This window comes from Mugil cephalus, chromosome 16, assembly GCF_022458985.1.
Source record: "Mugil cephalus isolate CIBA_MC_2020 chromosome 16, CIBA_Mcephalus_1.1, whole genome shotgun sequence".
NCBI lineage: Eukaryota > Metazoa > Chordata > Actinopteri > Mugiliformes > Mugilidae > Mugil > Mugil cephalus.
In genome coordinates this window covers 7,578,148-7,601,968 of record NC_061785.1, presented here as the reverse complement: position 1 = coordinate 7,601,968, position 23,821 = coordinate 7,578,148, and the positions used below count along the sequence as shown (strand labels likewise).

Sequence of the window (23,821 nt, the reverse complement as noted above, 5' to 3'; positions counted from 1 at the left end):
TGCAGGTCATGTAAACATCGTGTTTCCAGTTTAACATTTGGACTACAGATTGAAAATTGAAATGCTCATAATGGCTAAATAAGCTAATGGCTAATATCAGACACGCTATTTGGAGCCGAGACGCGTGGATTTGTTTGATGTTTAAGTGCTGAAGCTTGTTTCATTGATATTTAAAAGGTTGAGCTAATGGTTAACTATGTAGTAAATGATTGTGAATAGATGGATTTGTGCAGGACAAGTGTGTGAAACTCATTTGAGTTCAGGGTGGCAGACCAGCAACATAATAGCATAATGACATAAATAACAACTAATTTTTCCATTTGTTTTAGCGCAAAGAAGTACAAGTACATCGCGACAATGTCTACTTTTGGAATAAGTGCAGTTTCAATACGTGCATTGTTGCCATCTGCTGTTTAGTTCTGGGTCTCAGTGTTTTTTTATGTCCCCACCTCACATTAAAAGAGCGCAATCCTTAGTGGACGCTTCAAGAACTGCAGTTAATTATATGGCAGAATTGCAGCTAATGTATTAAATGTAATTTTCATACTTTGCAAATTCAAATTCCGAGGCCCAGACTGCACCCTCTGGCTGACGGATTTTGGCCCGCGGGACGTATGTTGGATACCCCTGGTGTGGGAGTTCAAATAGTTAAAGAGGTTGTGGGAACTTTAAAATAAATTAAAAACAAACAAACAAATAAAAATCCTACTTGTTGCTTTGACCCATGTCACATCTGATTTCGATGAAGTCCTGCATAACTATACAATTGGGACTTGTGTGAAACGAGATTTGTTTATTTATTCACTTATTTATCATATGTTCAAGTAACTGAAATCAGATTCTATAGAGTTTACACTGCACTTCAGTGAAGGATATTTAAAAAAAAAACAAAAAAAAACAAAAACACGCTCATTGTTTGGGAACATGGACAGTCTGAGAGTCCTCGCGATTCCACGCGTGATTATTTGGTTAATATACAGGCGATTATGATGAGCTCCTTTCCGGACAATGCTCAGTGAGGGTGAGGGTGGGGGTGAATGCGAAGCCCTGTGTGCACGTCAAAACACGTGTGAAGCCACGCTGAAGAGAAATTACGCACCGGTGCGCACTGCGCGTCAGCAAAGCTCCAGAGAAGTAGGACAACTCCAAACTTTTAGGGGCTTAGTAAATATAACTTGGAAGCTTGTGGTCGTTACTATTTATCACCTAACCCTATGTGAAAATAGGATGAACTAATGGACCTGTGGACCTGAGGTAGAAAAGATAAAAAAAAAAACCTTTGTCTGCCCTCACCCGGATCAATAGATAACTGTCATGTCGGAGGAGAATAGTTCGGTGGACGTTCACCCTGACAGCGAGGAATGTCCCGGAGAAGATTCACTTGGCTTCGGAGAGGATCTGGAGTTAAATCAGTTCGACGGGTTGCCCTTTTCCTCGCGCTACTATAAATTGCTGAAAGAGAGGAAGACCCTGCCCGTGTGGAAGGTCAGGTGCCAGTTTGAAGATGCGCTGGCGAACAACCAACTGGTTGTTGTGTCTGGGACGGCAAAGACTGGGAGGAGTACACAGGTAAGACTGTGTGGTCAGTAATAATATCAGGGGATCACTTAAAGAAAGGTTTAAGAACAGTTTACAATCTGCCTTTTCGGTTCTAATTCATCTGGATTTGGAGTTTAGAGAACTTGATATAAAGACGTTTTGGAGCATTGCCCGTTCCTTCTCTATGTTCTACTTTGTCAGAGATATTTTAATTTCCTCCATTCTGCCCCAAAATACCAAAGCATAATCCACTTTGTATAAAATGCACATTGTTGCCACATGCTCGGTCCAGACTGTTGAGTCAAGAAGGGAAAAAACAATACTTCTTGCTTCAGTATGATGATGAAGTATTGTCTTTGAGTTGTTGTTGGGGTTTTTTTGCCCAGCAATGCTGTGGTTGTGTAAAGAGAAGCTGCCCAGCTCAGCAGATGCTGTTGTGTCACTGTGAGGCTGTCCAAGCTCCTGCCTGACTGTCGGCCTGCACAAAGGCTCCAGCCTGGGTGTTAGGGGACCTCCTGCTGCTAAGCCCTGATCCACTGGAGCCGCCACATGCTGCCAAAGCAATTTTGCATTATGAACGATAATACCATAGGATATCTCCCGTCACTGTTTGTTTTGCTGTGTGCTTAAGCAAAAGCTGCTGGTGTAATCCCAAAAGGAAGCTCTCGCTACTGAGGGAGCAAAGTTGGTTATGTCATATTTTTACACTTACGATTACAATATAACAGGTGATTTATTTTCTTTTTTTTCCTTTCAGATCCCTCAGTGGTGTGCCGAGTTCTGCCTGTCGGCCCAGTACCGGCACGGTATGGTTGTGTGCACGCAGACCAACAAACAACAGGCTGTAGATCTGGCCTTGCGCGTCGCGGATGAAATGGATGTCAACATAGGCCATGAAGTCGGTTACACCATCCCTCTGGAGACCTGCTGCTCCTCTGACACTGTTTTGAGGTTTGTTGACAGGCTCTTAATCCGTCTTTTTCGGAGCTGGCAGCAGAATGACACTTTAATATCTTCCACAAACTATCTCTGTCACTCTTAATCGCTTCCTTGCCTGTGCTCCTCACTCATGCGTGCAGGCGCATTGCTGATGGTGCTCACAGATTCCTTGTGAAGATTCTCTAAGCAACTGTAAAGTCACAGGAAACTACGCTCAAAGTCTCAGGGTAACATTTATTGGCCGGAATGCAAAACGCTCGCTTCTCTCAATCTCTCAAACTCAAGGGTTTTCTCTCTTTTTTTTTTTGTATTTTATTTCATTGCACACTGAACGCCAATAAACAGTTAGAAACATTAAAATGGACTTTTGGAACGATTCACAGTCTGTTAGTTTGGTTGCAGCATTTATCGATGTTGGCAGGCTTGGATAAAACTGCACAATCACCATTTAGCAGAAGCTAAAATCTATACATTAGTGCCATTAAATATCAGGGTGACATTTCTGTATCAGTGTTTTTTATTTTGTTGTTGTTGTTTTGTTTTTTTGTTTGACAGACATTTAGGGTCCAAAAGCCCTAAAATACCACTGTACACTACTTTCTTAGCACCAAACTGTAAATCGATAGATGGCAACTAACTGGCAAACACAGTGGAGCATTTAGCAGCTGAAGAGCCAGAGACTTGATCTTGAAGTCACTGGTTGGACAGAGCTCCAAAAAACTGACAATGTTGCTTTCGATCAGTGGTTCCCAACCTGTAGCGTTCAGTCGTGATTAAACGCAGGATATTGTCAGGTTCGAGCAGTCAGTTGAGTTTGTCTGCCAGTGGAATGAAGGAAAAAAGATTGGGGACCACTGCTCTTGATCATAGGTCTTCAACAGGAGGTCCACAACCCCTAGGGGATCCGCAGAGATACTGCAGGAGGGGTCGCAAAGTCTTTGATTGATTAGACATTTTTCTATATATTTTTTAATTTTTCCCCACAATTTAAAATTTCTTTAAATTCACATTAACATGAATCTAATATATCTTAGTAAAGGGATAAATGGAGGAGGAAGATGTTATCTTTCAGTCAGCACTTTAGTCATTCAGCGATACAGGAGCTGCCTCCACAACGCACCGTTTCACACAGAGCACCACACCTGCCAATCTAAACCTCCTGTACACAGTAGGACCCGCCCCTATCGCTTCTGAGCCAATCACGACGCCGCATAATATTGACGTTCAGTTTCCTCGCACTTTTCTGAGAACCTCTTCAGTCCCCAGGAGAAATCCCAGACGTACCCATCAGTATTAGCAGAAGAGAAGCTAACAGTGCCGCTTGCTCCCATCGGCCAGCTAATGAGGTTAAAATGGATCGCTATGTCACTAGAACAGAAAAAGTCCTCAAACACAAGAGTGATACCCTTCAACTGGTCCGGTGACAAAGAACCACCTTTTACTAAAGCAAATGAGAGAAAATAAGAGAAGACACAAAATGCTAGATGTTGTATTATCTGTATGATTTCTGCTGCCCCCAAGTGGTAAGAAATTCTTTATTGCTGCTTTAGTTAACAATCTAGCAGAATGATGATAAACTGATCTATGCTCTTCCATAATAGCTCCTGTATCATTTTGATCTATTTATTTATTATTTATTCATGGACTTTTATAATTTTTTACAAAGGTATTAATTAAGCTTTTAATTTCCCTTTACCATTGTTTTAAACATCTTTTATTTAACATTCCCTTACTTGTTGGTGGAGCCTGAGTACTTTTAATATTTCTTTACAGTCAGCTCATATGTTCGTTTTCACGTTACATGTGAGAGTTTTGTATTTGTCAGTGTAAAAGGATGTCATCACCTGACTGCAAAACAAATCTACATATGGATACAAATAAAGTTACTGAAACTCGAACCTGAACCTGAACCTGAACCTGAACCTCCCCTCTAACAGCTTTTTATTTACCAGGTACCTCACTGACGATATGCTGCTGAGAGAAATGATGTCCGATCCTTTTCTGGAGCACTACGGGGTCATTATCATCGACCAGGCCCACGAGAGGACAGTCAGCACAGACATACTGCTGGGTCTCCTCAAGGACATCCTGCTGCAGAGGCCTGAGCTCAGAGTGGTGGTGCTCGCCGTCCCGCCCACGACCGACAAGCTCCTGCGACACTACGGAAGCATCCCGCTCATCAGCATGGAGACCTCCTGTGCTGCTGGGGTGATCCACAGCAACAGCAGCAGCAACAAAGACTACTTCTACTCGGCGCTGAGACTGGTGCTAGAGATCCATCGAACCAAAGAGAGAGGGGATATGGTCGTCTTTTTGGCTTCCGCTAAGGTGGGGGTGGTTATTGCATTTCAGCATTCGGTAGTTTCACTGAACCGATCCTCGCAGCCCGACCCTATCCGGTTTAACGATTTTGTCACTTTGCACGTAATCTCTTCTGCAGGAGGTTCAGTTTGCCTACAGCATCCTCCAGAAAGAAGGTACCAGGCTGGGGGCAGACCTAGACCAGCTGGTGCCCATAGCCTTGTGCACACGCCAAGGAGCGCTGTTGCCTGTCCTGGCCCACCAGCCGGGCTCCACAAAGTCCAGGAGGGTGTTCCTGTCCACGCAACAGGGGGAGGATGTGTGGTGGCCTACAGAGTCCGTGAACTTTGTCATTGACACGGGAGTCCAGAAAAAAATGGTAAATTGGAATTTCCCAAAAAGGCGTATTCAATGAGTATTCCGCTGATATGTAAACTCTCATTTGTACCTTTCTCCGCAGGTGTACAACCCTAGGGTAAGAGCGAACTCTGAGGTACTTCAACCCATCAGTCAGCGTCAGGCAGACACACGCAAGCAGCTTTCTGAACCAGCAGGTATATGTTCCACTTAGCATGCTTGTGAAATTTCCCAGTTTGGGATTAATAAAGCATCTATCTACCTATCTATGCTTGGAAATATTTGAAGCAGTTCAAATGATTATAAAAGATTGGCGTCCTGTTGGCTGCTCAGAGAGAAAAGACTGACTCTAATAGCGAAAGACATTAGGAAACTTAATCTAAAGCCACAGTGAAGCACGAAAGGTTTTACGGAACTTTTGTCTCCCAGGTAAATGTTTCTGCCTGTACTCGGAGGAAAGCCTACCCCTCGCGGAGAACCCCCCACAGATCTTGGAGTCCAACATTACACCAACAGTTCTCTTCCTTAAAAGGATGGAGATAGCCGGACTTGGGCAGTGCCATTTCATCGACAGACCAGGTGAAGTATCCTCCCAGAGAAAGATGGTCGTGATAGTGTCCCTTTTCCCTTCCAGCCCAAATAACAATCAAAGAGGCGCATGCATGTGAGGGATTTTTTTTTATTGGACAGGGGGAGGTACATATGAACTTGCTCTCTCTGTGTAGCTGTTTGGGTCCAGCCATCCGTGATTTAGCCGAGCCGACAGCTCAGCTACGGACCATTGTCCGAGCTCCCCAACGTGAACAGAACGGGGCTGAAAGAGGCATGCTCATTAACTGTTATACAACGTGTCTCGTTTAGTGCAGCGCCAGACAAGTACAATGAAGAGAAAATAGAGGCCAAATACACTGGAATATCCTTGAATCCTTTCAAAATCAGATCATTTTTGGAGCTTCTCCTGGGAGCACCAAAGTCAGGAACTCACTAGCAATCCTGCACCAATAGCTACATCCCACTCAGATCAGGACCGTCTGGTCAAAGTGCCCACATAAGAGCAATTTCAAATGCTAACATAATGTTATTATTTCTGGATGCCGTTTATGTCAGATCCCGAGGGGCTCATGCAGGCCCTGGAGGAGCTGGACTACCTCGCAGCTTTAGACGACGACGGCAACTTGTCCGAAATTGGCATCATCATGTCAGAAATCCCCCTGGATCCTCAGATGGCCAAAGCTCTGCTAGCATCCTGCGAGTTCGACTGCGTGAGCGAGATGCTGACCATCGCGGCCATGCTGTCGGGTAACGTCGCAGTTTCTCTTAAGACTCTGAACCAGATGCTTTTCAGTAAGAGCGGACCATGATGTTGTCGGTTCTTGTCTTGTAGCACCGAGCTGCTTCCTGGAGACGTCCGCCGGCGTGACCCACGACGCAGCCCTGTGCCACAGAAAGTTCCAGCACCCCGAAGGCGATCACTTCACCCTCATAAATATCTACAACGCCTTCAAACAAACCCAGAGAGAACAATGTGAGTCAGAGGACGAAACTGACCGGCTCACATTCTGATCTGTTCTTCGAATCCTTCAAATTAGGATCCCATGTTTACAGTTCACACACAACACAGAAAACTAAACAACCCAAAAAAGATTACTATAGAATTAAAGAAAGTATTTTGCACTAAATATGCTTGAACCAGAGGTTTTAATAAATCCCACCAATCAGCCACAACATTATGACCAACTTCCTAATATTGTGTAGGTCTCCCTTGTGCCTCCAAATCAGTTGTGAATCATCAGTGAATGGACATGGGCCTTCTGAGGGTGTCCTGTGGTTTCTGGCAACAGGATGTTGTTAGTGGGGGGGCTTTGGGTCCTATAGGTTGAAGGGAGGGGGGCTCTGTGGATCATCCCAGAGACGTTTGATCAGTTTGGGGTCTGGTAAATTTGGAGGTCAGGACAACACCTCGTGCTGTTCTTCATGTTTATTGAGTTGCTCCTAAAGCATTTTTGTGTGTATGACTGTGTCAGGCTGCATCCTGCTGGGGAGGGTCATTGCTATGGGATGGGGGTGTCTGGTCTGGTTTAGGTGGGTGCTACATCCACACAAATGCCGGATCCAAATGTTTCCCAGCAGAAGATTAAATTCACACAAGATGGTCAATGCTATTTACCTTTCCTGTCAGTGGTCATAATGTTATGCCCGAATTGGTGTATATTAATATTTATTGGACTTTAGTAATCATTTAGTCAGTATTGTTCATAGCCAGATTAAGTATAGGTTTATTTAAGGTAGACACAGACATTACTAAGCTGTTTCAAATGTAGTTTCAAGGAGGGTCTGCACTGTGACCGTGTTTTTTTTTTTTTTTTTTTTTTTTTTAATTTCAAGGCATGCCCGTTTGCATTTTCCCTGCAGACTTTATTCTTGAGAAGTGGTGCCAGGACTACTTCCTGGACTACTCTGCCCTAAAAACAGCCGACGCCATGCGCTCAGAGCTGACAGACACTCTGAACAGGATCGAGCTCCCCATTTCTGAACCCTCCTTCGGAACCAAGACCAACACCCTCAACATAAAAAGAGCTCTGCTGGCTGGCTTCTTCATGCAGGTATACAGTTAATACTACGCCCCCCCCCGTTATCACCCCCATTTCACTCCTTCTAATGAACCGCATTGGAATTCACACTGCATCGCATTTGATTCCTAAGATCGCTCGAGATGTGGACGGATCAGGAAACTACTTCATCGTGACGCACAAGCACATGGCTCAGGTTCACCCGTTCTCCTGCTACGGAGCTCAGTCGCACAAGCTGGGGCTACCGGAATGGGTCGTTTTCAACGAGTACACCCTGTCGGAAAACAACTGCATGAGAACGGTCTCTGAAATTTCCCCCCAAGTGTAAGTTAATTCAATACAATAAAGATGAGACAAAGATGTTTTCGCTCTTAGTAGACTAAGCCAATTAGTTACATTTTATTAACCTTTTCAATCCCCTCCATGTTTTTCCAATTCTCATTTCTGTTTTAAGCTTCATTGAGATGGCACCGCTGTACTTCTTCTACAACCTGCCCCCCAGCGAAAGCAAAGATCTGCTGCAAGACATGTTGGAGCCGGAGAGGGCCAGAAGCCGCAGAGCCGATAAAAGTCAAACCGCGGCTATCGGCAGCGACAACGCCGGCGGGGGCGCTTCGGTGACGCAGGCGTACGACAGGTGTGCGATTCAGTGAGCTGAACTCGGCACATCTGGGTCGAAAACGTGCAACCAAATGCAGTGACACTTGTGAGACATTTGTATTCGTCGCATAGATTTAAAAGGGTCACGTGTACATGACTCCATGTGCTGATTTGTCTATTGAGTTGATGAATTGTAATAAGTAAATACATTTTGAACTCTTTCACTCGTGGCGTAATACATCCGATTAATCCTTTCGAGTGTTCTCACCCGCCTCTTGTTCTTTTCTTCCTACGAACATATGTGGACCACCTTCCTAATACTGTGTAGGTAGCCTGTACTATAGTACAGTTGTGTCCTGTGGTACTTTTCCTGTCAGTGGTTTTAATGTTGTGGCTGATCGGTGTATGACTTAAGTGGGCAGCAGATGGATGCTCTTCAGGAGAAAAACACACTGTGCATTTCCTTTTCTAATTAACCAGGAACATCCAGATCCAGATTGAGGTTTAACACTTTGATGCATGTACATGCTTGATGTATGTAGTTCCTCGTTTCCAATCCAGCGTTTTCAGACCTCGTTTTTTCCCTTCAGGTTACAGTGATATGCGCGGATCTGGTTTAAAGACTAAGACTTATAAACCCAATCACTGCCAGATTATGAAAGCATGCGAATGCATTATTTATTAACAATCAGTGGAGGTGATCTACATAAAGACCTGATTTGAGATTAGAATCTGATTCTTTAACGAAAGAAAGTGTCATTTGAATCTTAGTTTCTCTATTTCTATAAACATCCTAATGAACGCTGTCAAGAAAAATCTGGATCTGCTCTTAAAGGATATTATTTGTTGTTTTTTTTAAACATTAGACAGGTCTTTATAAATCACAATGTCATATTTCTTTTCATAGACACAGCACTTCAACTGTATATTTGTTGCAGTATTAAATGATGTGATTTTCTTCTTGATTATGACAAGAAGGAATCTGTAAAAAAAAAAAAAAAACAGCTTCTCTAAAAAGTCAGTTTTACAGCACTGACATGACTGATGGTACCAAAACATTCTGCTGTACTGAACCGTTTCCACGAGTCTGAACGTCCTCAAGCGTGTGCATATGTGTCTCGGTTTATTGCGAGCTTCACACAGTTAGGTATTCTTTGAGTTTGTCCATGATGGCGGGCATCCTGTCCGTGGGTATCAGCATCACAGTCCTGAAAGGCTTCATGGGGGTGTCGTCGAATGACCACCTGCCGCTCAAACACGAGTCTGCCTCTTCCTGGACCGAGTAGTGGAACTTCAAGATGGCTTGCTATAAGGGTAATAAAGACGAGATTCAATAGATAACCAGATAGCAGTTGAAAGAAACAGACTCCTTGTTCATCATTACACATTTTTTTCTTTTTAGGTCAAATCTTTGACTCTTCCTTGGACTGATCTGACTGTACCTCGTAAAAGAATTCCTCCTCTGCATTGACGAACAGGTATTCCTCTTTGGGAGCGCCCCCTCTGGATGGGATGGTCTTGGTCGCCTCTTTGCAGGTCTTGCTGATCATCAGGCAGTAGTGACACTTCCCGCTGGGCTTGTTCGTCCTCTGAGCTTCAGCTATTTCATCCCTGCGGGACGGCATTCATTTCATTCATCATAGTGCTCGCTGTGTCATATTAAAATCATATGTAAATATTTCAACCAGGTGAGTCCTCACCACTGATCATCTTATTACGGTGTAATGTTTACACAGAAACCTGGATCCTCTCGTTAATGTGCTACCACCTGAATATTGTTGCAGACCAAGTATAACCACATGGCAATGGAAAGAGGGGATTCCTAGCATCTTGGCGATAAATGTTCTCCATCCACTTTGATGCATCCAACCAGGACACTTTTCTATTCTATTGGTCTGTGGGTGCAGCTCTGATGCTAATCGGTGTGGACACCCTGACTGGTTTGTGGCTATGCAGCATTATGTATTTATATTATATAATTTAAATAGGTTTCATATCCGTTTCTATGTAATGATGCTACTGGACACTAAACTTCTCATCAGTTTCATCTGTTGGAACAAACATGGGATTAGCTTTGCTCCTCCTCAGATCGGGGTGCACTGTAAAAACTTCTTTTAAGCCACCCTGATATTGTGCTGCGTGAAAAGGCGGACAAAGCAGAACTCACTGGAGCTGTTTATGCAGTGGAAGGGCGATCTGTGGAGGGACGTTGATGAAGCGCTCGCTCAGAAGAAGCCCAACGGGCTTGCTGGTGTCACCCAGGACCTGCTCGAGCTGCTCCGTCACACTGTGGCCAGAGCTCTTCTCACACTGATCCACGATCAGCTCCTTCACCTCCTCCACGCACTGCACGCCCTGCCCGAAGCAGCATCAGACACGCACACAGTTAAATGTGACACAGTTTTCTACACTGCCAACGGTCTGTGATACTTCATGTCCCGGTGGGGTTACCTTTCGCTCCGTAAGGTTGAGCATGCTGATGAAGCCGAACACTTCGTCGGGGTCCTCGTCGTCGCTGTCTTCCGGGACCTCAGCTTGCTGGAGGAAAGTAAAAGAAAACGAGAGAATGAAGCTGGAGAAAATTCACCTGTACATTCTGAGTTGCAACTGTTTGAATGCTCACCTTGATGACACTCCCCACATGATTCTGTTGGATGATGATGTCCGTCATCTCTGATGTATTTACGTGAGCCTTCAGGAAGAGCTTCAGACAAAAACAAGGGACATCAGCGAAAAAATGCTTTGCACTCCTCGCGCGTGAATGTAATGTGGGAATAGATAAGCGTGGCCCAACCTGCTGGAGAAGTTTCTTTATGCCATTGAAGTCGTTGTGTGATATGGTGTGGGCTTCAAAATCCACAATCACCTCCTGAGTACACAAAGCAGAAAACAGTGAGAAATAACATTACACACACTGGCAAAGTTAAGTTTATTTGTCACATGCACAGTTCTACATAGCACAATGCAGTTAAATTTATTGTTGTACCTGCAGCCAGTAGTAAAAAAGTACTACAGTATATGTATGACTGAGAAAAATGAAACAATATTTACATTACTTTAAAGCAGCCATTGTACATACATATAGTTTATTGGCACAGAGATTTGTATATACTTTGTATTGCATTTTTTAAACTTAAAAATGTCTTGTATGCTGCTCAACCGTGCTTTAAATGTTAAAGTTTTCCTCCTCTGAATCTTCGCCACTAATTTTAAATCTTCTTAGCATAAAAAGTAGACAGTGTTCGTGTTCTCTTGTTGACATTAGCCGCCACTTGTAGTAGCTAGTAAGCGAGCTAGCTAGCTGGCTAACAAGGCCATACCGTACAGTCGCAAAAGGGTCAGTTCTTTTACCTCATTAATTTCCTCCTCTGATGCCTCGCTGTCCTCCTCCCCGGAGTCGTCGTCGTCCTCCTCCGGGTTCTCATCGGAGCTGTTGTCGTTTTCCTCTGGATTTTCACCCAAACCCACCGCTCTTCTTTTCGCCGACGAAGCCATGCTGCAAACACTGTACACGCGTGTCAGCCGAATGGGCGGGGCAAATGTCAGAGTTCAACGACAGTTAAAGGAAGTTAGGAAACTTGAGCGCTTAAGTCGCCATTACGGCTCAAAATGTCCGTGGTCTGCTGCTTGTGGCCGCGACTATCGGAGCCGCAATGTCGGCTGGTGAAGTGGAACAAACCATTTTATAAAACGGGGGAGACAGTTATTTAAACTGTTTAAACTATGTGACTCTGTTCTTAATACATACTTGTTTTATAAACGATAATTATCGAGAGTATATTTTAGGAAATACAATATAAAATATGATCATTATTCGGTTTCTTGAGAGATGAGACAAATGCATGATATTTTGTGTCCCCCTTCTCAGCAGTGGATTATGTCGCCGGCATGAACGATTGAAGGTACATGAGTTTTGTGCAGTATTTGTCCTTTTTTACGTACCTTTTTTGTTCCAATAATGGTACTTGTCATGCCAAATAATTAAGTCGCTTATTGTCAGTAATCCACACGGATTGGTTCTATTAATGGGAAGATTACTGCAGCTAACCCGTCACCTTCCGTTGCCTTGCTAATGTAAACAATAACAATGAATATTACTTAGAAGACATTCGCTAAAAAGGGCTGAACTAGCATGTCGGTACTTTTTCAACCTGAAAATGAGTCATTACTGTTTGTTATTTTATTAGGTCATTCGTATAAAAATAATCGTGACTCGACAGCAGTGTTATCAGGAGATTGCATGTGACAGTTTTAGGGTGTAGCTTAGCTTCGTGTCCACTCACACCCACTGTCCTCAGTGTTTCGGGCTGTTTTTCACTTTCTGACTTTGCATTTTTGTCAGTATTTGTGACACTATTCTCTATTGCTTTCCTTGTCGCTGTGTTTTCAAGACATCGCCAAGATGCACGTACTGCTGCTCAAAGAGCCCAGAGATGGAGAATCTGGACCTGATCCTTACATTAAGGTAGACACACGTTTCTTTTAATCCACCAGTAGATTAACAGTACAGCAGTAATCTAAAAAAAATGTTTTATTGTTTTGAATCTGAAGGAGCTGGCATCACATGGACATAAAGCAACCCTAATCCCTGTGCTGTCCTTTAAGTTTGTCTCATTAAACACTTTGTCAGATAAGGTAAGTCCCACTGCTTCATCTACATATTTGAAGCTTTATGAATGAATGTGAAGTTTAAGACGTCTGCTTGTTTCAGCTTTTCCAACCAGAAAAGCACGGCGGCCTTGTGTTTACAAGTCCAAGAGCGGTGGAGGCTGTGAAGATGTGTTTAGAAGCAGAGGAAAGAAGGGAAGGTGAGAAAATATAATGTAATATAACGCTATGGTGATTGAAGGCCTGTTTTTAAGTTGCTGTCAGGTCTGTGTAGTGGATTTCTTGATCTGAGTGAATGATCTAATTCATGTGTGTGCTTTTATTGTATATATTGTATTTTATTGTGTGTAGCTGCTATAGTTTGTATTGCTTCCAAACCAAAGAGCCGCCAAACTGTATTTCGTTGTTGACAATGTCAATAAAGCTTCTTATTCTGAAATGACACATGTTTTGTCGTGTCTTACTCACTCAGAATGGATCAGGTCGGTGAAAGATAAATGGAACACGAAGTCCATCTATGTAGTTGGGAAAGCAACGGCTGCATTAGGTGAGTTACGATATTTTTTTTCTTAAGGTAATTTCTCTTAAAGAAAAAAAAAAATCCTTCTTTGTGCTCCTTACAACAAAGTGTGTCGGGCACCTGGCGCTCACGGGGATGTGAGAAGTGATGTGACTACCTTAACCCATTTGTTAAACACAAGTCGCAGTTTGCTCTGACACACGGTGAACGTGTTTGGTCTAAAGCAAAGAGGTGCAACACCTTCCTGGCATGTGCTTCTTTTTTCTTCTTTTTCTTCTCCAGTGATTGTAACCCCTCTTTTATTCTCAGTAGTTTATTACTTGCTTGACAAAGGAACTGGTCATTAACAACTCCAGGACACACAGCACAGCCCGCAAACCTACCTGTATCAATAATGAAACTGTTGGGATAGTCGACTGCATCAAAAGTCTTGGACAATAACCAGAACTTTGAACAATGTACTGCTGAAATCCAAAAAAAAATCTCTGCCACCGTCAAACTCAAAGCACTTCCTGTTGTTCCCCATCTTCTGTCATCTCTCTATCTATGTATCTGAACTGAATGCGTGATTGGATATTAACGTAAAGTGTGTCATATTAATTCCAGTCCCTTTTTTTTGATTTATCTCCTGCAGTCCAAAATCTGGGTCTGAACCCTGTGGGAGAGGACACGGGGACAGCCGAGGTGCTATCACGTGTCATCATTGAACGTACGGTGAACCGTTATTTTCTCCGTTTGCTCACGACTGAATTTAATCGAAAACTGATACGGTGTTCCCGATTATACAATATGTAATCTCATATTTAATTTCACAGGAGAGGATACAAATATTCCACCTCTTTTCTTCCCCTGTGGCTCAATCAAACGAGAAGTCTTGCCCACGGCTTTGAGGGACAATGGTAAGCATTCCCCCCCCCCTCACTGTGCCTCGCCGTTAAAACTCAAGGTGATAAAAGTCCCGTTGGGGTTACATCAATTATACCGAAAATAATTGCGCCGTCTTTATCACTGTGGGGATCTGTTTCTTTGTTTCCAGGAGTGCCCCTAGAGACGCTGACTGTCTATCAAACTGCTGAACATCCCGATCTGGAGAAGAATCTAAAGAATTACTTCGCAGAGCAGGTAAAACACCTGCTGTATTTTTATTATTATTATTTTTTCAACTTTATTTATTGAACATTTTGAACATTCTGGACAGGCAGTGTGATACACAGCCTAAATCCTAAAAAAAAAAAAAAAAAATAGTTAGCATTGATTTGGCACATCTGAATGTCAGCTCCCTCCCCACATAGCTGCCCCCCACCACCCCCTACTGGCCAATCACTTGGAGGGGGGGGGAAAAACAGGAGAAAGAAATAGATAAAAAATAATAATAATAAATTAATTAATTTTAAATAAATGACAAAAAGTCAATAAACGTTTACACACATCACTCCTCCAGCTCAAAAGAGAAATCTATAGTATATATTTCAAAAAATGGTCCCAAATGAATTCGCCGAGCTTTTTAGTATAAATGTTTTTTTTCTCCAGTTTCAAATGATAGAGCACCTTATGAATCCAGCGAGAATGCGAAGGGGGACTGGGGATCAACAGGGTGGTAAATGCTAAGGCCTGCTTCATATTTTTAGACGCAGCTGCAGAAGAGACAACGCCAAAAATTGCAGACAAACTATTCGGAGCAACAGTGTAACCGCATGCCCCAGTTAATGTCTGAAAAATATATGACCAAAATGACCCCAGTTTAGCACAGTCCTTTTTTTGTTTTTTATAAATGTGCATTCACGATGATTGTGCATTCGCAGGGGACCCCGGCGAGCATCGCCTTCTTCAGCCCGTCAGGAGTGAAGTTTTGCCTGGAAGTGGTGCGGAGGCTGTCGGGTGAGCAGCTGACTCGGATACAGGTGCGGCCTTCTCACAGTATCGCACAGATAATTACGAATGCCGCATCGGTCTGACAGTCGCTCACAGTGAAACCTTGTTGTTTCCAGTTTGCCGCCATCGGGCCCACTACTCGAGACGCTATGACAGCCGAGGGCCTCTGCGTCAGCTGCACCGCAGAAAAGCCGACGCCGGAACATCTGGCGGCGGCGATGGCCAAGGCTCTACAGTGACCACCCACAGGCCCCAGCTCTTAAATCCATCCACTTTATCTTCTGCCTTTGTATATGCGTTGTGATATGTCTGTTTTAACGTACTGCTCATCATTGAATCATTGTTGGAGACGACAGCTGTTTTGCACTGAAAAATATTTGCTTTTTGTGTCATAAAAGCTAAGAAGTGACAAATCTGTTATATTAAGGATGTAAATGTAGCGTTTATTTCCAAAAATAAACTTCTATCTGTGTGTTAAGGAAGTCTCTGTCCGTGGTCACGCTCTGTAAAACTCGAGTGTGTGTGTCCCCCCATTCGAAGCAGGTGCCTTTCCACATGAAAGTAAAGGTTTCCACTTTTCGCAAGTCGACGACAGCCCATTAAGATCGCCGGAGCGTGCACAGCGCGTCCACGGAGTTCAGTCAAATAGGGTAAACGGTAAAAGAGAGGTTTACTTTTCGCGCGGAGGTGAGGAAAGTGGGTCACCTTCAAAAAAGTCGCACCTTCGGGTGGGCGTGGAGGAGCTCGGGACGTGCCTATAAAGCAGCGTCGCTCCTTGCCGGCCCGTCGCCCCGTAACGTAGCACAGCAAACTGACGCCACGATGCTGACTTTTTTCCAGCTGATCATTTTGTTTTTTTCGACGAACATTAGCTCAACGGACGCGGAAAAACTTTTCCACAATCGGGATCACTCTGACGCGCAGATCCTGAACTCGCGCCGAGCTGAGGTTATAACAGACAAGCACACAGCAGAGGTGAGTGCATTTTTACAGTTTCTTCAAGCATCTCTTAGATGATTCATTTTAGCAGCTGTGGTATATAACTATACGTCTTTTTTCTTTTTCTTTTTTTAGGTCTTTCTCTCTAGATATGGATTCTTCAAGCCAGTTAACTGGGAAGAAATCCAGTTTGAGGATTCAGACACCTCTTTGAAGAGGACGCCTCCGGACTTTCCGGACGATCTTCAAGCCGCAATCCAGGAGGGGACCTCCGTGTCTCGTTCAAGGGATGCTTCTCAAAGTGGCTACGGCGGTGAAACAGATTATCGAGCATTTATCTCAGCACTTGAAGAGTTTCAGAGGGTGTCAGGTCTACCTGTTACAGGAGTGTTTGATGAGGCCACCAAGGTGGCAATGAACAAACCGAGGTGTGGAGTCCCCGACAAGGAGATTAACCTGAATGCCCCGGCAGAAGAAGAATCTGAGGACATTAGAAGCTCAGATATCGAAAACAGTCCCACTGATAGTTTTAATGAAACTGGCAGTAATAATACAGCAGGTAACACAACCGCTGGTTCTGCAAATTCCTCTCAGGATGACACGTTCAATTTTAACGACACAGAAAGTGTTTCCAATGACACCGGCGTGACCGATGCAAATGGATTTTTCAGCGCCACTTCTCCAAACAGCTCACACGGCCTCAGCCATGCGGTGTACGGCAGCATGGACGCGCAGCAGAGCGGAGAGGTGAGGCGCAGAAAGCGCCACCTCGCCGCCCTGGTGTCCAAACACCGGCGGCGGAAGAGAGACCTGAGCGACACCGGCTACATGGCCTTCACCAAGAGGGTGCTGAGGTGGAGGCTGATCGGCGAAGGCTACAGCAGTCAGCTGACCATAGAGGACCAGAGGTACATCTTCAGGCTGGCCTTCAGGATGTGGAGCGAGGTGTCGCCGCTGGAGTTCGTGGAGGATGCGAAGTCGCCGTTGGAGGAGATTGACATCAAGCTGGGCTTTGGCACAGGTCGGTCGAGACAAAGGAAACTCGCTGTATAGTCATCTTTTCTAAATAATTAGTGGAAATAATGGCGACCTGACCTTCCTACCACATAAACATTAAATATCTGTTACATGCAATATTCCTGTTTTAAAATTCATGCTTGAGGACAAAAAAAGTGAGCCAATGGTTGAAGCTGGGCTATCTGTCTGGTTTCTTTCTTTTTTTTTTCTTTTTTTTTTACAATGCAGCTTTAAATTCCGATCTGGCATAACATTATGACCAGCTAATATTGTGTAAGTCTCCCTTCTGCCTCCAAAAACTCAGCCGAGAATGGACATGGACCTTCTGAGGGTGTCCTGTGGTGTCCGACAACAGAATGTTGTTTGTGGGGTGACTTTGGGTTCTATGGGTTGAGTAGAAGGGCCTCTATGGATTAGGCTTCTTCTAGTATCTGCACTACATTCTAGTGCATCCCACAGATGCTTGATCAGTTTGTGATCTAGTGAATTTGCAGACCAGCATTTATTGTGGATCAATAAAGTCTGTCTAAGTCTTTGCTATGGGGTGGGGGTGCCTGGTCCAGTCTAGGTGGGTGCTACATGTTTAAGTAACATCCACATGAATGAATGTCACATCCTAAAGTTTCCTGGCAGAACAACAAATTCTCACAAGATGGTCAATGTTATTTTCTTCTCCTGTCAGTGGTCATAATGTTATGCCTGATTGAAGTACGTCTTTAATGCAAAACTGTTAACTTTACCTGCTTCATTGCAAGTTTTTTTTTCCTTTTAACAAAGCACATTGCTATGTTCCTGACAGGAAGACATCTAGGGTGCAATCAGAAGTTTGATGGCACCGGCCAAGAGTTTGCCCACGCCTGGTTCCTGGGTGATATACACTTTGATGACGACGAGCATTTCACTGCTCCCAACACAGGCAGTGGAATCAGCCTTCTCAAAGTGAGCACTTCAGCACGATCCAAGCAACTAAAAGAATAATTAACGATCCGGTAAACGCTGAATCGTTCTTTATTTCTCGTCTGTTAGGTAGCAGTTCATGAGATAGGCCACGTCCTGGGTCTACCCCACATCTACAGAACTGGCTCTATAATGCAGCCGAGCTATCTACCCCAGGAGTCGCTCTTTGAGATGGACTGGATGGACCGAAAAGCCATACAGCATCTTTATGGTACGGCACCATCTAGTGGAGGCACACGGATAAAAGAGAAATGGATTCAGGGTTTTATTTACATGGTTATAGAGACAAAACTAATTGTCTCCAGTGTGCTTGTGTTTGACTCCAGGGGGCTGTAAAGGTCGCTTCAACACAGTGTTCGACTGGATCAGGAAGGAGAAGACGCTCTACGGGGAGGTGGTCGTCCGCTTCAACACCTATTTCATGAGGGACGGCTGGTACTGGCTGTACGAGAACAGAAACAACAGGACGCGCTTCGGCGACCCCGTCGCTCTGCAGATCGGCTGGAATGGGATTCCGGTGGACGGAGTGGACGCATACGTGCACGTGTGGTCCAGAAGAAGAGACGCTGTGTACTTCTTCAAAGGTATTCCGAAAGTTTGCTAAGGCTGAGTAGTTTTTATAGCATTGCTCTGACTCTACTTTATTTAATTTTTTTTTAAAGGCATTCAGTTCTGGAGGTATGATAACGAGAACGACCGGGCGTTCACTCAGGACTCGGAGGGTCACCGCTATCCCAGGTTCATTTGGGAAGGGTTCCCCGGGGTGCCCAGCCCCATCGACACCGCATTCTATGACCGGATGGACGCTCACATCTACTTCTTCAAAAACACCCTTGTAAGAATGGCACATTAAATTGGGGAATATTGGTTCATATGTCAGATGTTCATATGTCAGATGAGGTTCAATTTAATACAAGGTTACCAAATGAGCAAAATCTGCAGATGCTACATTACCCAGAAGAAAAGCATGATTTATTTGGCGATTAACTGTATTAATTTACACCAAAAGTTTGTTCTTGTAGCTTTTCGGAGCGGTTTCACTTTCAGAAACTGCTAACTAAGACAGAAAAAAATGCAGCAAAAGAACATTATCCATAACAGAACTGTTCTGTTATTGAGTTGTAGAGCATATGATGATGCTGACATGCATATAAGCCATGTGCTGCGGTACTTTGCGGAGTACTTAGAGGCACATGGTGGCATATGTAATGCACAGTAAGGGGGGCAACTGCTCATTTTTGCATTTAAACTTTAAATCTAGCCTTGGCTCAGCTGTCAATACAGCTCCTGTTTCCATGTGTAGTTTATAATCTTACAGTTTGTAGAACAAGTAATGTTGGAGGAAGCCCAAGCTAATTAATTGTTCCCCAGCGCTAGGAGAGAATGTACTCGAGCAAACAAGTGCTCTGGGCTTCCTCTGTGATTTGTTTGCGCGTTGTATTTCAATTTCTATACGGGAGAGAAAACGATTATCTGTTCAAACAGGTGTACGCGTTCGACGTGGAAGCCAACAGCCTGGCGAGAGGCTTCCCCAAAAACATCAGAGCGGTTTTCCCTCCAGTGGTGAGCGGAGACCATCCAGATGGCAACATCGACGCCGCCTACTTCTCCTACACCCACAACGCCGTCTTCCTGCTCAAGGGCACGCGCTTCTGGCGAGTGGCGGGCAGCCGCGACCGCCGGCGCCGGCCCTCTCTGCCGCGGAACGGCCTGCTGCCGCACCAGGAGGTGGATCAGACCTGGTATGACATCTGCAACGTTCATCCCACTGCACTCAAACTAACCCGCTGAGGGCTCCGCAGCGGAGATGGATGCAGACATCCATTATCTACGTTTTATTGCGATGCGGAATTTCTCCGACAGACAAAAACAACTCTGAATCTTGTTGGCTAATTTTCTGTGTTACTAATGCACGTAACAGCTTCTCTCACTCAAAGGGGGGTAATTGCGTTTCGGCAACTTATGCAAACCCGACCTAACTTGATTTGATTTTTAGAGCAGACGTGAGAATAAACCTATTTATAGGATATTTACTTGTTCTTTGCACGGACACATATAGATTTCCCGTACGTTATTGTGTTGCTGAGTGACTCACGAAGATGCCAGAAAAATGTTTCAATAAATGATCCAGTACCCTGTCAAAAATCAACCAAAAATTCTGAAAAAAATTGTCTTTCTCATTAACAAATAAAAAAATTACACTGATCAGGCATAAAATTATGACCATCTGCCTGATATTGTGTAGGTCTCCCCTTGTGCCTCCAAAATAGTTCAACGGTTCAACGGTTGGAAATGGGCCTTCTGAGCGTGTCCTGTGGTGTCTGGAAACAGGGGTTGAGTTTTCTGTGTCAGGTTGGGGGTGTAAGTAACATCCATCCACACGAATGTCAGGTTCAGAAGTTTCCTAGCAGAAGACTGAATTTTAATTGATAATCTGCTGATAATATATCAGCCATAAAACTCAAACTATTACTTTTAGTCTGCGGCTACATTTGCTACTAATACACACATCCTTTTACTTCAGCAGGGTTAAATAGTGGCGTATGTCTGCGTTGCTCTATTGGTACTTTTTAAGACAAGTTCTTATAATTGTACATAAAAAAAGTTTCTTATTTGTCCAATACGTGCTGGGAGCAACGCTGCGATATTCCATTAAAATCTCGATCATAATCACGGCTTAGACGTTCTGGTTCTCAATGCCCTGACAGTTGATACCGACTATGAAATCACTGCTACCACATAAACCATATAAAATCCATATCTCCCAGCAGGCATGAAAGAACATCCAGTGACCTGGAAACTACAAACCACCTCTTTCTGCGTTCCGTTTTGATTCCTTTAAGTCTAACAAGCTTTTGGGCTTATTTATCGAGAATAAAATGAGCTTTATCAATCACATCCCGGAGGTGGGGTAAAACACCTTTGTAGTGATCACTTTCTACGTGTCCTTCCGCGCTGATAAGAACTCTGTTAAAGATTTACACGTTATTAATCAAAAGAGAGCTTGTTGAAATTCAGATTGTAGAAAAGCGATTGAAAAAAAAAGAGAACGCGCTCGTCTTTGTGCTTAATGCCGTCGTATTTTACAGTAATCATTTGAGCATGATGCAAACGCAGCCTCCATTGATTCTGCAATCAATATGTTACTTGAACACTCTTATTAATTCAGCTCATCTTAGGAGATTAAGCTCCTGGTGGGCCCCAGATAACTAGCGTTGTGCTCCAGGCGCTCCATAGGCTATATTAATAAATTGAAGTAGAAATCAATTACAGGCAAAGGAACAAAATGTCATGGCAAGGGGAGCTACAGAGAGGGATGTCAGGAGATGACGCTCGCGCACTTAACGGGGGGAGCTACTCTTTATATGAAGGCATTAGCAGCACATAAATAAACGTCTCTGCTGAAGATTTCGTGTAAAACGTTGTTTATTTTTAAGCTTTTTCTTTGCGAATAAATGAGAGTGGGCATCAGTTCTGGCTACAGTGGTTTGCAAATTCCATTTCTAAGAATTTAAGATTATATTTAAACGCACAGGAAACTCTAAAGCATCGGTCTTCAACAGGGGGTCCGTGACCCCTAGGAGGTCCATGGAGGTACTGCAGAGGGGTCACAAAATCTTTGGTTGATCAGACATTTTTTATATTTTTTTTTTTTTTAATTTTCCCCGACAAATTTAAATGTCTTTGAATAAACATTAACATAAATCCAACACATTTTAGTCAAGGGATAGCTTAATATTTAATGCAAAATGAAAAATAATAATTTGTATTTATAAATAGCATTAGGCCGAGACTAATATATAACACATATAGTAGGTAGGGTGTCCCTACTTAATCCTTGGCCTGAAAAACGTTGAAGATTCCTGCTCTAAAGGGAACTAATAAAGATTCTCTAATTCATAATTAAGGCAGTTTGTTTGTTGCTGCCTCGTTGACATCGCAGCAGGATTTATTGACAGACTAATATTGAAATCCGGTGGATAAGCAGATGCAGTGCAGCGGATGCTTTTATTGTTTTTTTTTTTTTTTTTTTTTATCCCATTACGAACCACCGTGCATCTCCTGCACCCGGGAGTCCCTCGCGTAGCAAAATCCTAAACGCAAACTGTTCACATTCACTCGTTCTCCGTCTCCTCACTGATCTGTGTTCTTTTGCGCTAACAGTGCTGGGGCTGCTGAACCCCCCCCCCCCGGCTCCTCGGGCCTCTTTGGATGCGACTAGGATAAATGAGATCAGTCATGCTGATGGAGCACGAGCCGCCGCAGCCCCAGAGAAATACAAAAACCTGTGTCATGGCAAAGGAATCCACATGGGAGGCACTTTAGAAACTGGAGAATGGGGATGAAACTCCTGCAGCACAAAAAAAATCCCCCCCTCCCGCCTCCTCCTCCTTCTAAGATGTGAAAATAACTTGCAGTGCTGTTGCCTCATTTCTTTGTCAAGGTGGTGTGGGGAACATTCCTAGCACTGTCTCGATTTGAGAGTCCCGCAGAAAAGTGTTTTTGCATTTGTCAAGGGATTAGTTCGACAAACTGCTGCATGTAGGAAGCGTGTTGCATTCGAATGTAAAGATTTGTGTCAGTGGGCTCAGGATTTCCCCGTGCGAAGGGAATGATGGTGTTTCTGTTCCTGTCACACCTTGTGGGAAGGAGGAGGCTGAATTAAACATTCTTGCCTCGCAGTGTTGTTCACACAGGATCTTTCACGCCCAATCCACTGTCTTTCCGTGCAGAACGGAAGCGAGTGGAAAAGAAATAAACGATTCCGCCGCTTAAATTATTTATCGCCGAAGGTACACCGATCGGGCACAACATTACGACCACTGGCAGGAGAAGTAAATCGCATTTTTGCCACGCGCACACACACAGTAGTTTAACGTGTTGCCTCAGAAGGCCCATGTCCATTGTCTGATGGGTCACAACAGTTCTGGAGGCACAAGGGAGACCTGCACAATGTCAGGAAGGTGGTCATAATGTTATGCCAGATCGTAGTCTTGAGTCCTCGATATGGATTATTTACATTTAATAACAAACCAGCCAATAAAACTAATCCACTCTTTACATCACACAACCTCTTCCTCGTGTGTCCACATTTACACAAAGTGGCATTTTATTTGATTTATTTTAGATTTTTATTTTCAATCAAACCTCTTTGCCATAGATTAACACCTGCTGTGAAGTCTGGTGTAAGCGCTATATATTAAAATGTAAATCCGGGATTTAAAATTGTGCCTGGAAGCAGGTAAACTTGTCTTGACTGCTACATTTAAAAAAATAAAAAATAAATAAAAAATAATAAAAACTAGGCCAGTAGAGGGCAACCTGGCCGCACAGTGAGCTCTCAGCGCCGCTGTGGGAAGCTTTCCTGGCGTCTTTGTCGGTTGAATCTTTGCAGTGGACGCCTGTGCTGCAGTTCTCCTGAATGAGTGGCGCAGGTTGCCCGGCGTTGTCAGAGAACTTCTGTGGAAATGTGCGCGCGTGTGACGGCTGCCCCCCGTGAAAATGACAGGTTATGGAAATGCATTTTCCCAAGGTATACACTCGCCGCGCGCGCTATGTTTCACCACGTTTGAAAGGGAATCTGTAGTCGCTGCCAAAACGA

The 23,821-nt window shown here is 43.9% G+C and overlaps 4 protein-coding genes across 6 annotated transcripts; 3 read left to right on the top strand and 1 right to left on the bottom strand.

Moving 5' to 3' along the window:
* The first annotated feature begins 1,033 nt into the window (after window positions 1–1,033).
* dhx32a (DEAH (Asp-Glu-Ala-His) box polypeptide 32a) lies at window positions 1,034–8,530 on the top strand. 2 transcript variants are annotated; one of them, XM_047609181.1, is made up of 11 exons: window positions 1,034–1,569; window positions 2,297–2,490; window positions 4,431–4,806; window positions 4,919–5,158; window positions 5,240–5,333; window positions 5,566–5,715; window positions 6,244–6,435; window positions 6,521–6,661; window positions 7,522–7,739; window positions 7,840–8,030; window positions 8,161–8,530. In XM_047609181.1, the coding sequence occupies exons 1-11, from the start codon at window positions 1,315–1,317 to the stop codon at window positions 8,357–8,359; spliced, it is 2,250 nt and encodes a 749-aa protein (XP_047465137.1). In that variant the 5' UTR covers window positions 1,034–1,314; the 3' UTR covers window positions 8,360–8,530. The 2 variants fall into 2 exon arrangements, with proteins under 2 accessions (XP_047465137.1, XP_047465138.1); XM_047609182.1 differs by having other exon boundaries at window positions 1,036–1,569; window positions 7,549–7,739.
* Window positions 8,531–8,959: 429 nt separating this feature from the next.
* LOC125022494 (BRCA2 and CDKN1A interacting protein) lies at window positions 8,960–11,849 on the bottom strand. The gene is made up of 7 exons (XM_047609185.1): window positions 11,658–11,849; window positions 11,101–11,175; window positions 10,930–11,010; window positions 10,758–10,844; window positions 10,474–10,661; window positions 9,749–9,917; window positions 8,960–9,612 (listed from the first exon to the last, which is right to left on the bottom strand). Exons 1-7 carry the CDS (start codon window positions 11,799–11,801, stop codon window positions 9,442–9,444), a joined length of 915 nt encoding a protein of 304 aa, XP_047465141.1. The 5' UTR covers window positions 11,802–11,849; the 3' UTR covers window positions 8,960–9,441.
* A 284-nt stretch (window positions 11,850–12,133) lies between these two features.
* On the top strand, window positions 12,134–15,788 carry uros (uroporphyrinogen III synthase). 2 transcript variants are annotated; one of them, XM_047609186.1, is made up of 10 exons: window positions 12,134–12,208; window positions 12,698–12,771; window positions 12,858–12,941; window positions 13,018–13,114; window positions 13,387–13,461; window positions 14,069–14,143; window positions 14,250–14,333; window positions 14,471–14,556; window positions 15,237–15,335; window positions 15,423–15,788. In XM_047609186.1, the coding sequence occupies exons 2-10, from the start codon at window positions 12,709–12,711 to the stop codon at window positions 15,543–15,545; spliced, it is 786 nt and encodes a 261-aa protein (XP_047465142.1). In that variant the 5' UTR covers window positions 12,134–12,208; window positions 12,698–12,708; the 3' UTR covers window positions 15,546–15,788. The 2 variants fall into 2 exon arrangements, with proteins under 2 accessions (XP_047465142.1, XP_047465143.1); XM_047609187.1 differs by lacking the exon at window positions 12,134–12,208 and adding an exon at window positions 12,362–12,380.
* Window positions 15,789–15,892: 104 nt separating this feature from the next.
* Window positions 15,893–20,294, top strand: mmp21 (matrix metallopeptidase 21). Its single transcript, XM_047609183.1, has 7 exons — window positions 15,893–16,281; window positions 16,381–17,266; window positions 18,062–18,201; window positions 18,289–18,430; window positions 18,546–18,803; window positions 18,882–19,054; window positions 19,705–20,294. Exons 1-7 carry the CDS (start codon window positions 16,129–16,131, stop codon window positions 20,008–20,010), a joined length of 2,058 nt encoding a protein of 685 aa, XP_047465139.1. The 5' UTR covers window positions 15,893–16,128; the 3' UTR covers window positions 20,011–20,294.
* Window positions 20,295–23,821: the final 3,527 nt, after the last annotated feature.

Bases quoted from the DNA above. Each gene is read 5' to 3' on its own strand.
- mmp21 (XM_047609183.1), top strand. From the start codon at position 16,129: ATGCTGACTTTTTTCCAGCTGATCATTTTGTTTTTTTCGACGAACATT. The intron at 17,267-18,061 runs GTCGGTCGAGAC...TGTTCCTGACAG, and splicing joins CAAGCTGGGCTTTGGCACAG to GAAGACATCTAGGGTGCAAT. The intron at 18,804-18,881 runs GTATTCCGAAAG...TTTTTTTTAAAG, and splicing joins CGCTGTGTACTTCTTCAAAG to GCATTCAGTTCTGGAGGTAT.
- uros (XM_047609186.1), top strand. From the start codon at position 12,709: ATGCACGTACTGCTGCTCAAAGAGCCCAGAGATGGAGAATCTGGACCT. The intron at 12,942-13,017 runs GTAAGTCCCACT...TGCTTGTTTCAG, and splicing joins TAAACACTTTGTCAGATAAG to CTTTTCCAACCAGAAAAGCA. The intron at 14,334-14,470 runs GTAAGCATTCCC...CTTTGTTTCCAG, and splicing joins CACGGCTTTGAGGGACAATG to GAGTGCCCCTAGAGACGCTG.
- dhx32a (XM_047609181.1), top strand. From the start codon at position 1,315: ATGTCGGAGGAGAATAGTTCGGTGGACGTTCACCCTGACAGCGAGGAA. The intron at 5,159-5,239 runs GTAAATTGGAAT...CTTTCTCCGCAG, and splicing joins CGGGAGTCCAGAAAAAAATG to GTGTACAACCCTAGGGTAAG. The intron at 8,031-8,160 runs GTAAGTTAATTC...TTCTGTTTTAAG, and splicing joins TCTGAAATTTCCCCCCAAGT to CTTCATTGAGATGGCACCGC.
- LOC125022494 (XM_047609185.1), bottom strand. From the start codon at position 11,801: ATGGCTTCGTCGGCGAAAAGAAGAGCGGTGGGTTTGGGTGAAAATCCA. The intron at 11,176-11,657 runs GTAAAAGAACTG...TTGTGTACTCAG, and splicing joins CAGAGGAGGAAATTAATGAG to GAGGTGATTGTGGATTTTGA. The intron at 10,845-10,929 runs GTGAGCATTCAA...ACTTTCCTCCAG, and splicing joins ATGTGGGGAGTGTCATCAAG to CAAGCTGAGGTCCCGGAAGA.